This window comes from Cloeon dipterum, chromosome 3 (genome assembly GCF_949628265.1).
Source record: "Cloeon dipterum chromosome 3, ieCloDipt1.1, whole genome shotgun sequence".
Taxonomy (NCBI): Eukaryota; Metazoa; Arthropoda; class Insecta; order Ephemeroptera; family Baetidae; genus Cloeon; species Cloeon dipterum.
In genome coordinates, this window is record NC_088788.1 from 4703534 (window position 1) to 4715368 (window position 11835).

The following is an 11835-nucleotide window of genomic DNA, read 5'->3' on the forward strand; positions in this document are numbered from 1 at the left end:
AAAAAATAATATATTGCATACAGTTAGAAGAGGCATTTTTTCAATATTAAGTGCAGCGAAAGTAGATCAATTAAAAAATTAGCAAATTTGTCCATTGTTGGCTGTATTGCAAGGGTTGAATAAAAAATCATATTTCTGGTCTTTTGTTTTAAAGTGGAATGATACAGGGCAACAATTGAAAATTATTTGAATTGTTGGATGCCATAAACAATTTGTCCAACAATTTGCAATATAAAAAAGGACCTTCCTACAGAAAAAATTCAAATTTTGCCAATTTTCTCCAAAATTTACAGTGCTTGAACATATTTTCTTGGCATATTCCGATTCCTCTCGTCGAGATCTGTTCAACGGTGTATGCCACTTATTGGGGAAACTCTTGGTTTTGAAATTAAATCGGATTTCAAGTAAGGAGACAGCCATTACCATTTGAAAAGCACGGTAAATTTCCAGCCAGTTTTCTCAAAAAATTGCAGTGCCTCTTTGGTCAATTTAGGCTTTAACTGAATCCTAAGGGATGAGTTTTTGCATTGGCAACACGCATTTTCCAGGCTTTTGCAGTATCATTCCTTTTTAAAGCTAAAAAAATTGTTGCGACGATTTTCAGTAAATTGCAGGAATGGACAGTTATTTATTGTTCACTTTTAATTACCTTAGTCAATTTAAATAGAAGGGAAATAGTTGACAGTAACTATTATCCAAATAAAAGTAAGAAATGTTTTATTTACTTCATTTAAACACGAGCCTGGTGTAGAAATTTCAATTTTGTAGAGTATAAATTCCAATTGTTTATCTAGAATGTCCAGGCTTTCATTAAAAATGTATGTCTCGTTGGAGAGACCGCAAAATTGCGTTTACTATTTATGGCTTTTTGACTCGTTGCTGCGTTCACAGCAGCGGCGGCGGTGGCGGCGGCGTCAGCACGCTTTCACGCCATTTGAATAATCCGCCGGCGGCACAAAGTATAATCGCCGTCTGAAAACCAGATGCAAATTACATTCACGACACATAATACGCAGAATTGAAAACGCGCTCGGCACGAGCAAACAAGGAGAAAGAGAAAGAGGACAAAAATTGAGCAGAGAGGGTCAGTTGAAAAGATCGACGCGCGTGCTTTTGGCTCTTTTTATTGAAAAAGCGCGAGGCAGCGGCTGCGAATTTGAATGGTCGCTACTTTCCATTAATTTCTAGGGAGGCGAATTTCGGACAAAAATGCTCCCCCAGCCGCTCATTAAGTGTGTCCATTCATTGTGATAATATTATATTGCTCGGCGGCGGTATAGCATTTGCATAAAAAATCGCACGCGCGTTGCCGAGGGTCAGACTTTTTTCCTCTCTTTCTCTCCCGTATTTTGTACATCTAGACAGCCACGCAATGGGGGGATGCTATTCAGAAAAAAGAGGGTCCGGCTGCTGCATTTTTGAATCTGTGTTTGTAGGTGATAAAAGACTACCAGCTGTTCATGGTGGTGGGCATTCTGCTGATGATCGACGTGGCAATCATGACCACCTGGCAGGTCACGGACCCTTTCTACAGGGAGACAAAGCAGATGGAGTCCTACGTAAGGAAGCAGCATTTTTATTCTGTCGCATTCAGCGTTTTGTTTGTGTTTACGATTTATTTTGCTTTGCTACAAAAAGCGTTATGCCGTGTAAGCTTTTAAAATTGAGTGCTTATTCATTTATTTATTCATCTGTGTACGCAAAAACCCATGCGGCTAAATAAAATGTATTCGAAAATTAATTTTTCCCGAAAGAAACAACATTTGGGGAATTTAATTGTACTAAAATTCAGCAGAATTTATAATATTTGTTTTTGTGTGAATTTTGGTTGATCAATTTTTTAAGGTTATTGATGGCATGAACTTGTGAAGAATAAAATTCGTATGTGCCAATGAAATCGAAAATTTTGAACCAAAAAACCAACGGTATAATTTGCAACCTGAGCAAAACAAATAAATGAATAAGCCAAAATAGAGCAAAATATCAAATCTAAAATATCCCATGAATGATTCGCAGTTGTGAGCTCTTCAAAATAAATTCAGATAAATTTAATAATAAATAATTAGTATTTAGTATTTTGTTACCTTTTTAAATTGTATTGCGTGAATTGTTGAGCTGTTGGTATTTTGAGGCAAATATTTGAGCGAAATTGCTGTCTGTTATTATTAATATTCTGCTGTGAATTTTGTTAAATTAAAATTGAATTATCTGACACCTCTCAGTCTAAAATATGTTTTTCATGTACATAAATTATCTTACTTTCTCTATACACAAAATAAAATAATTAATTTACTAAAGGATTGCTCCAGCAGGGATGGAATGAAAATATTTAAGTTTTTACATGACGGTTAATAAATTGCGTATAAGTTTGTATCATCCCTTTATTTCTTTCTCTTCACAGCCTCACGCAACCAGTCCCGACACAGTGATTATTCCAGAAAACGAATACTGCCAAAGTAACAAGATGACCTACTTCATCGGCGGCATCTACGCGTACAAGGGACTCCTTTTGGTGAGCAACCAGCTTTTCTTTTTCTCCTTTTTTAATGAGAAACTCTCCCCTTGCGACGTCAGCGGCTTAGTAATGAAAAGAAAACAGTGCGTTTTGCCCCATTTTGCGCGCCATTGTGTCCGAGCGCGGCGTAGCAATTATCCCGCAGTACAATTAATTTGCTGCTTTCGCAATGTGTGTCTCCTTGAACCAGATCTTCGGTGCTTTTCTCGCGTGGGAAACGCGACACGTGAGCATTCCTGCGCTCAACGACAGCAAGTACGTGGGCATGTCCGTGTACAACGTGGTGATCATGTGCGTGATGGGGGCCGCGATCTCGTTCGTGCTGAGCGACCAGAAGGACGCCTCCTTCATCATCATCTCTGTCTTCATCATCTTCTGCACCACCGGCACCCTGTGCCTTGTGTTCGTGCCAAAGGTAATGAATTGCTCCCTTCGCGAACAATGTGGAATTATTAAGAGAAAAATGCAAATGGAGCTGACGAAGAAAATATGCTTTTGTCGTGACAAGAATACTCTGTTTCTTTCTACGCTTGCTTTTCATCGCAGTTTTATACATCTTTGAAAGAAACTACTGCTTTTTGGGTTGTTTTTATATATTTTTTTTAATGTTAAAGGACTAATTTTAAGTAAGCAATATAAAATGTAATATTTGAAAGCTGCAACCATGATAAATAAAATTAAAAACAGGCTTCATCCTCGTTGTGCTCAAAAACTATGAATTTCTCTGACACGAGCATTGAGTTTTCTTCTTATTTTTAGATGTAATAATTATTTATGTAAGGGATATGCATTTAACGTCTGAATTGAAATAATTACTATCCATTCTATTAAATTTATTTCTAAGCAATTAAAATCACACTTTATTGGCCCACCTAGTTAAAATAAAATAAAAAAATAATAAAAATGCCGCTCAATTAACTTCGTATCATGTGATATTTAAAGTGGAATGATATAGGGCAACAATTGAAAATTATTTGAATTGTTGGATGCCATAAACAATCGATCGATAAACAATTTGTTCCACAATTTGCAATAATAAAAAAGGACCTTCCTACCATAAAAGCTCAAATTTTGCCAATTTTCTCCAAAATTTACAGTGCTTCTTATTTTTAGATCAATTTAGGCTTTAACTGAATCCTAAGGGATGAGTTTATGCATTGGCAACAAGCATTTTCCAGGCTTTTGCAGTATCATTCCTTTTTTAAAACATCATAAATTTTTCTAAGTTGTGTAAATGGTAAGATTAATTATTATTGGGCCTTTTAAAATCTCTTATAACCGATTTTTTGGCAAATAAAATAACTTATTTCATCCCCGGAAACGACTATATTAGCCTAAAAATTGTCTCTTATGCTCCTTGATTTTGATTAAAATGGGTTAAAACTTCTTTTTGACCAAAATAGATTTCTTTTTTTTATCTTTAAAAACAGCAATATTTCGTTGAAAATAAAAATGACATAAAATTCCAAGCCAATTAGAGACAAAAGCATGTGCATCTTTATTAATAAACCTTCATTTCTCTTCCGCAGTTAATTGAACTGAGGCGAAACCCTCAGGGGTCGATGGACAAGAGGCTGAGGGCCACCTTGAAGCCCATGACAAAGAACGCCAGGAGGGACTCAACAACGTCCGAAATGGAGGAGAAACTCAGGGATGCCAAGGGACTGAATCAGCGTTTCAGAAAAACACTCAGGGAAAGAGACACTGAACTTCAGGTACATATTATTTTGTCTTTGGCTGTGATAACCAGATTTAATTGTTCGCTCAATTTGTCAGGCCCTAATTCAGAGGTTGGGCTCTGACGCGGAGGACCTGCCAGGCGATCCGCCTTCTAGACTGACTGTGCCCAAAGATACTGCTCCCAGGAGAGAGGGTATGCAAACTGTTACGCGCACCGCTCAGCATGATTGACACTTTTCTACTATAAATAGATCTAAAAAGTTTATGTTTACCTTTTTTACATTGGTTATTGTACACATCATTATTTATTTCCACCTCTTTATTCGATCCGAAATAAAATTGATATATATTGTAATTATTGTTTTATGATTTTATTTTATTTTTTCCTGCACAAATCCAGGAAGTAATTGGGCATGTATATGTCGTTTCGATTAGCTGAAGCGAGAGCTTTCGCGAAACTATAGTAAAGCACTCTCTATTTGTGTGTGAGCGCGCGTATGTTTTGCTTGTGGCCCTTGTGTGTTTGTCGCGCGCACAAAGAGCGCTTCGTGAAAGTGCCTTTGATCTAGAACGCCGCCGCTCTTTTGCTGACAAACGCACCCCAACTAACAGACCTTTTCAATCGGTTCGCCCGCTGCATCCCACCGTACAAAATATTTTTGCAGCCTCGCACTTTGCACCAAATTGTTTTAAGTACATACTTAGCCGGTATCTGTCTTATTTAATAATTTTATTGGTTGGACACTGGTCGCACACACGCACGAGGTATGTATGTGGCGTGCGTGTGAGGTGGGTGTTGTCTGTTGATCGGATAAAATTGCGTAGAACCAACATGTTTGTTTTTTCCATTGCTCTTAATTAGCGCCCTCTGGCACTGAAACTACTGACATCAGCTCATTATGTTCATTGGCTTCCTGTCAAGAAGTTGGCATTGACCCTGCCAACCAGTCGGACACTCCTGGACAGAGGTAATTCTTTTCCCTTAAATACTAAAGTTAGTCATTTTTTTTCGTTTCATTTATTAACGCATTTTTGACGATGGGGTGATTTTGGCTACTAATTAGGAACGATTTTTGCCCTGTTAAGGCTTCATGACGGGGGAATAAAAACACATGAAGCTTGGAAATCCAAAAAATTGTTTTAGAATATAAAGAAAATAATCCAAAAGCAATTAAGACTATTAGATTTTTAAAAAAAGTAATATTGTTCACATTTTTTGGTGTGAAAAAAAATCTTAAATGTTTATTAATTCATTTTGTATTTTTATCCAATTGACCAGTTGCATAAACCCTTAGTTATTCAAGCCACCAACAGATGGCGCAACCACAGACTTTCTTAAAAATTTTGTTTTAAGCGGTTTTAAGGCATTTTTGCTGCGATTTCAGACTCAATTTAGCTATTTTGCTTTTTTTAATTAATTTGCTATTTTTTGACGTGCTGAAAACCAAAATCGGTTCAGCCATTCGCCGTAGAAACGTTGGAAAATATTTTTTATTTCAAAAAATAGTTTTTCACGATTCTACGGCGATTGGCTGAACCGATTTTGGTTTTCAGCACGTCAAAAAATAGCAAATTAATTGAAGAATGTACAGTAGCTAGATTGAGTCTGAAACCGCAGCGGAAGTGCCTTAAAATCTAATGTCTACGGTGGCGCCATCTGTTGGCGGCTTTGAACACTTAGGGTTTATGCAACTGGTGAATTATATACCACAGCAATTTCAATTAAATCTATATGAACGTGATACTACGTATAATTATTCTCCAATCTAATCCAATTTAAATCCTGACGTTATTAGTTCCAGATAATTTTAATTAAAATAATAATGTTAATTTTCCTTAAGGAAAAGGACGAACTTCAACAAGCTGCCGACGATCTCGGCGTCGAAAGAGACTGTGGCGATGACGATGACGACGAGCGAGCCGCCGGCGGCCGTGCTCATGTCGTCGACGGCCTCGATGACGATCGAGTCGACGCCCGAGGAGCGGCACACGTCGGAGAAGAGCTGCGGCGTCGAGTCGGACGTGTCCGACGACGACCGGACGGTTCCCGAGATGGACGAGTCGGACCAGGAGGTGCCGCTGCCCAGCATCCGCAAGGGCGTGTCCTTCAGCGACGTCACCGGCGACGACGAGTCGCCGCCAACCGGACGTCGGCCGCCCACCCCCAAGCACACCACCCCCAAGCACAAGACGCCGCAGCCGCCCACCCCGCCACCGTCGCTGCGCCGTAGGGCCTCCTCGGGAGCACGCACCCCCACGCACCAGGGCCGCCGGCCGTCGGCGCCGGCCATCGCGGCAAAGGAGCACGGTCACCACCACCACGGCCACCACCATCATCACCACCACCACCATCACGCGCACCACCAGCCGGCGCACTACCACGACGTCTCCAGGAGTGAAGAAGTCCTGCTCGGTATAAATGTTTTGCATGCCAGTCACTTAACTTTTTACAGGAAAAAAATGGATAGGAAATTTACATTTTAATTAATTAATTAATTAATGTTGAGTTCAGCGGAAAACAAAACCTAGAGTCTTTAGTTTGTTACGATTAAATATTTTCCGAATGGTGAGAAAATTTTTTGGAAAATAATTTCTGGTTTTGATTCTTACTTTTTAATCTTAAGAAAACGTGTTAGATTTCATTTTAGAGATTCTATATAATAAAGACTACGCTTCCCCTCTCCCCCAACTTGCACAACAAAAAAGAGAAATGATGCACAAAAATGCAAAATTGAATTAAATCTTTTTTACCTTTGGTCGGCACAGTACAATTTTTGACTAACAGTAATTTTATCTGTAGAACATTTTAAAAAATGAATATTGGCTTAGTTTTTTTTATATCAAAAGTGCAGAAAATTCTACTTTCTGTCGTGTTCAGAGAGAACACCATGTTGGTGGCAATGATTTTTTTGGCGTTTTAATTAATATACTGCATTTTTCATTAAGGGCAACAAAGGGTACTGCGTCATATATTATATTCTCCGATTTTTTACTCTTCAAAATTTAATTTTTCAAATCTACATTAAACAAAAAATGAATCTAAACCCTTTATAAAAAAATAACGGTGATCGTTATTCGTTTTCCCGCACACATTGGCATTTAATTTATACAAATTTCAATGAAAATGATGCAAGGTATTTTAAATAAGGAAAATAATCTCCATTCAGTCCCATTATCATGATTAGTTTTGGTCCAGACAATTAATCGGATGGTAAAAGAAATTACATGCCTGTTCTAATAAAGACTCAAATTTGTATGTAGCTGCGGCTTAAAAAATAGATTTAACTCGCCAGAGACCGATGTGTTTAAAAGTTTTATGAAACAAAGAAACCAAATTAATAGACTGTTAATTTGTGCCGAATTCTTTGACTGAAAACTATGATTAATGAGAACTGGCGTGGCCCAGATTGTCTTGATAGACAAATTTTTACAAGATTTGCTTGTCATGGCTCTCACTATGTTTTCTGCAGTAAAACAACGTTTCATTATGAACTGAATAACGATTGTAGATCTAATTTCTGTGACTAGACTTGTGAAAAATACCATAGTCAAAAGTGTACAACAAGAAAATTGACTTTGAGAGAAACAGCAAAAATATGTAATTATAGATTTAGTGTTTCACGCATAATATATTGCGTTTAACTAATTATTCTAATCAAGAGGAAAGCTAAGAAATAATGGAGAAAACCATCATTACGCTTATTAATAACTTAAAATAAAATAATTGTGCGAGGCCATGAATATATTGTCGTTGGACTGTCATATGAGCAAAAATTATCCAACTTAAAGCCCATTGAACGACACCTTAAAAATTCTTATCCAGCGAAAACCGTCTAAAAAATTCTAAAACTGGAAAAAATCGGCTAAAATTCGGCGCATTGGGCGCATTTTAGAAATTTTTTTAATTAAATTTCCAAAGGAATTTCCAGGTCTATAAATTTATTTTTAAATCGATCGATAAAAATATATCGTGTTTAATTCCTGGTCTAAGAATTAGTAAAGATGCCAATTATTTGAATACTTGCCAATTTTTTTAACTAATCGATTCACTGTTGAAGAAATTGTTTTTTTTTAATTAATAAACCTCTAACAAATATGATAGAACATGAAGATTTTCTTTAGAAATTAAAAATCAAGTAGTCTAAATTGTTTCCCTTTTTCAGATGAGCCGGAGAGTCCACACAGTTCGTCGCCGATGCAGCGGTCAGTGTCGGAGAGGTCGCGCGGTGGCTCGTCGTCGTCGCTGCGGGCGGCGGCGTCGGCCCCGAACGGCGGCGTGGACGCGGTGGCCGCCGTGCCGACATCGACCGGGGGTCGCGGACGCACCAAGTCGGCGGCCGCGTACAGCTTGGTGCAGAGCTCGCCGAACGTCAGCATGGACGGCGCGGCGACGCTGGGCCGCGTGCCCAACAAGAAGCAGCACATCAACAACAACATGTCGGCGGCCGACCTGGCCGACAACCTGGCCATCCTGCCCATCTTCCAGAAGCTGCTGAGCGAGCGGCACCGCACCCGCGGCGGATACTCGATCGCCTCCTGCCCCAACATCTCCATCAAGTGCGACATCGTCGAGTACCTCTAGATAATCAAAACACAAAAACCCTCCCTTTCGCCCCCTGAACAAATCGAAGAAGCTGCTTTTTCCCCTCCACCTGCTGCTGCAGAGTTGCGCGGACTCCTGCTTGTTGTTGTTCGTTGTTGTCCATGGGAGCCGCGGACTCCAGCCCTGAATGAGGACGCGACGGGTTGCACTCTGTGCTGGATTGGATAGGATTTTGCGGTCAATTCCGATCTCTCGATGGCTGATATTTTAATTAATTTTATTTTCTCATTGAGTGATTTGAGACAAAAAAAATATGTTAAAACGAGATACTTACAGTTTGTTCTGACTGACAAAATTTCTCAATTTTATCATTTTTTTTTACATTGAAGGGGATTTTCAATTGACAAAGCTCTAGCAAGTGGTGAATTTAATTTTTCAACAAAAGTAATTTTCAGATATTTGCTTAATTTTGAATCAAAACTCTGCAGTAACTCTTAAACAAAATTTTCTGCTTGTTCTATCGTGCAAATAAATTTTAAAAAAATATTTTGAACGTGAAAGCTTCAATTTATGGAGCTGCTAATCACATAAGGATTTTGGGGAATAGAGACTTGTGCAGAAATTATTTTAAAGTAAATTAGTTACATGCGTAAAATCCTTCAAAGTTCAAAGCCACTAGCTTATTGGGCCTCCGTTTATATTTACAATATTATTGGGGAGTTTTGAGTTCTGTTTCTAGCCACGAAAAGATCTCATTTAACTGTGCTGATACAAAATTCATTTCATCCTTCCGCGGGAAAAATGCCAAGAAAAATTTATCAAACAAAACAAATTATTTTATTACGTAATGCAGGTCAAAAAGGTTTTACTTTTACAGCAAATTAATTGGACATTACTTCGTTTAATACTAACACAAGCAGTTTTAAATTAAAAATATGGGTTGGAAGTGCCCCAAAATTAATAGTAATAGGCGATAAGCACCATTTGTTAGTGGCTTTGGTACAAGACAATTTTTTTATTTGTTTCGTCACTATCGTAATTTACTAAAATTGCATTTCCATTATTTTAAAAATCGGTTCTTTCGTTTACTAATTATTAAGAGAACCATTTTTAATTTACTGTCAGCAAAAGTGATCTCGAGTTATGATTTTTCTTGCATAAAACAGTAAAGATTTTTATTAGATCAGCCACAGAAATGTTCAAGAAGCATCAAATTGTAATGTGATTTGCGTGAAAAGAAAGACTACTAATCAAGTTTGCCGAATACCCGCAAAATTCCCGGTCCCCTCCCCCGTGCTTGTCGACCGCAGTGTCCGATTCGACAAGATAAAAACGTGATTTAACTAAGTGACAGCGTGCTGGAATTAGTGCAAAATGGTGTATATTAGCGGTTAATATGGTGTTCACACAGCGTTAAAAAGACTTTTTGGATATGTATTATTGATGTTGCGTTAATTGTTCAAGAAAAATTCAGGTGTTTTTCTCTCTTGGTTGATCAGCTCAATAATTGCGCGCGGCGGCGGCGAAGCATCCGTTTTTGCTCAAGTGGACACAAAAAAAAAGAAACGTTTATCACCGACGTCTCAATCAAAACGGTGAACGTGTTTCTTTTCTCACTAAAATTGACTCTACCGTGGAGAAGTTTCTTAAAAGGAGAGTGCTCTGTCTGTGCGGTTTACCATTACAGGACATCAAATAAGAGATTCAAGTGTGCGCGTCTTCAAACGCCTCATACGCTGGCCAAAGGAAAAAAAATCGATATTGAGCCCATCGAGTTTTTTGCGAAATAAAATGTACACGATCAATTTTTAACTGTAAAATTTCGTGATTTTTTCCAATGCAGACATATCAGTGAAAACTGCAATTCGGTTCCCGGACCGAGCTGCATTTCGCCCCTTATTTGAAATAAATACGCATTCTTTCAGATCAGGCTTACTAGTTCCTATTTTTCAAAGTGACATTTGCTTACATTTTTGCGCACTAAACACTAGAAACGCTATACTGTTGCAGAAGTCAATTACAAAAGCACTCACTCACTCACTCACTCACTAGTCGTAATTCTAAAACGCAATTTGCGCATAAGAACTGCCAATTTGGCCAGTGTGTGAAGGCTCTGGCGCTTTCTTTGTAAACTCTGTGTTGTTGGGCCTATGCCGTTAAATTAAACTAAAAACAAAACTACTAATTACAATTAAAATGGTGCGCGGGTGCGGAGAGAAGGAGAATAAACTCGTTAAAAAAGACACACAAAACAAAACAAACACGTTGAAACTGTGAGAGGCCTATGTTGAGATTTTGAAAATCGATCAGTGTTTAGCGGATTCTCATATATATTATATAAATGTCTGTTGATTGCGATGATCTCTCGATTCGATTCGGAGCCGTTTTTCTTTCTCCTTGAGACTCACCGTTTTTACTGTCGCGGTGAAGCATATATGCGAAGGTGCGTAAACAGAATTTGCATGATGTGATCAAGAGTTGGAGATTAATTGTTAATCGGCTGTTCTGTACTTAATTGTAGACACGAAATCTCCAGTGAGCCTGAATGCGCGTGTGCAAAGAGACTTTTTATTAATAAACACAAAATCTGCAATAGAGAACTGTTTCATTTTGAACACAAACACACACAACAGTAAAAATTGTTCTGAAGAGTTAAATTTCCTTAACAGTTTCAAAGTTTTAATTTTTTTCTTGTTTACCTCCTTTAGTTATGTACGGTATAACTATTAGTTTGAATTAGAGCTGATTCTTTGTTAAAGACAATTATGAATTTAAATTTCTCCCTCGTGGAATTTATTTTTGACAGGTTTTTAGTGTTATTATGCAACTGCAAATTCATGACGCTTAAACTCACGCTCTTCACAATTTTAAAGGTTCCAACCTTTGCATCTTTTGCACTAAAAAAGCTGAATTTTTACTTGATACAGGGCAACAATTGAAAATTATTTGAATTTTTGGATGCCATAAACAATTTGTTCAACAATTTGCAATAATAAAAAAGGACCTTCCTACACTAAAAATTCAAAATTAATTCCAAAATGTACAGTGCTTGAACATATTTTCTTGGCATTTTTCGATTCCTCTCGTCGAGATCTGT

The 11835-nt window shown here is 37.9% G+C and overlaps 1 protein-coding gene across 4 annotated transcripts in view; it reads left to right on the plus strand.

The window, feature by feature from the left end:
• Positions 1-11331, plus strand: part of GABA-B-R2 (gamma-aminobutyric acid type B receptor subunit 2) — a 162239-nt gene extending 150908 nt beyond the window's left edge. For 2 of the 4 annotated variants that reach the window (XM_065483636.1, XM_065483640.1), the window contains 8 exons: positions 1437-1559; positions 2402-2512; positions 2706-2930; positions 4045-4230; positions 4292-4388; positions 5058-5163; positions 6037-6608; positions 8359-11331. In XM_065483636.1, the coding sequence (XP_065339708.1) occupies positions 1437-1559; positions 2402-2512; positions 2706-2930; positions 4045-4230; positions 4292-4388; positions 5058-5163; positions 6037-6608; positions 8359-8777 (1839 nt within the window). In that variant the 3' untranslated portion in view covers positions 8778-11331. The remainder of the gene's footprint in view (positions 1-1436; positions 1560-2401; positions 2513-2705; positions 2931-4044; positions 4231-4291; positions 4389-5057; positions 5164-6036; positions 6609-8358) is intronic. The other 2 variants (XM_065483638.1, XM_065483639.1) reach the window with 2 other exon arrangements.
• Positions 11332-11835: the final 504 nt, after the last annotated feature.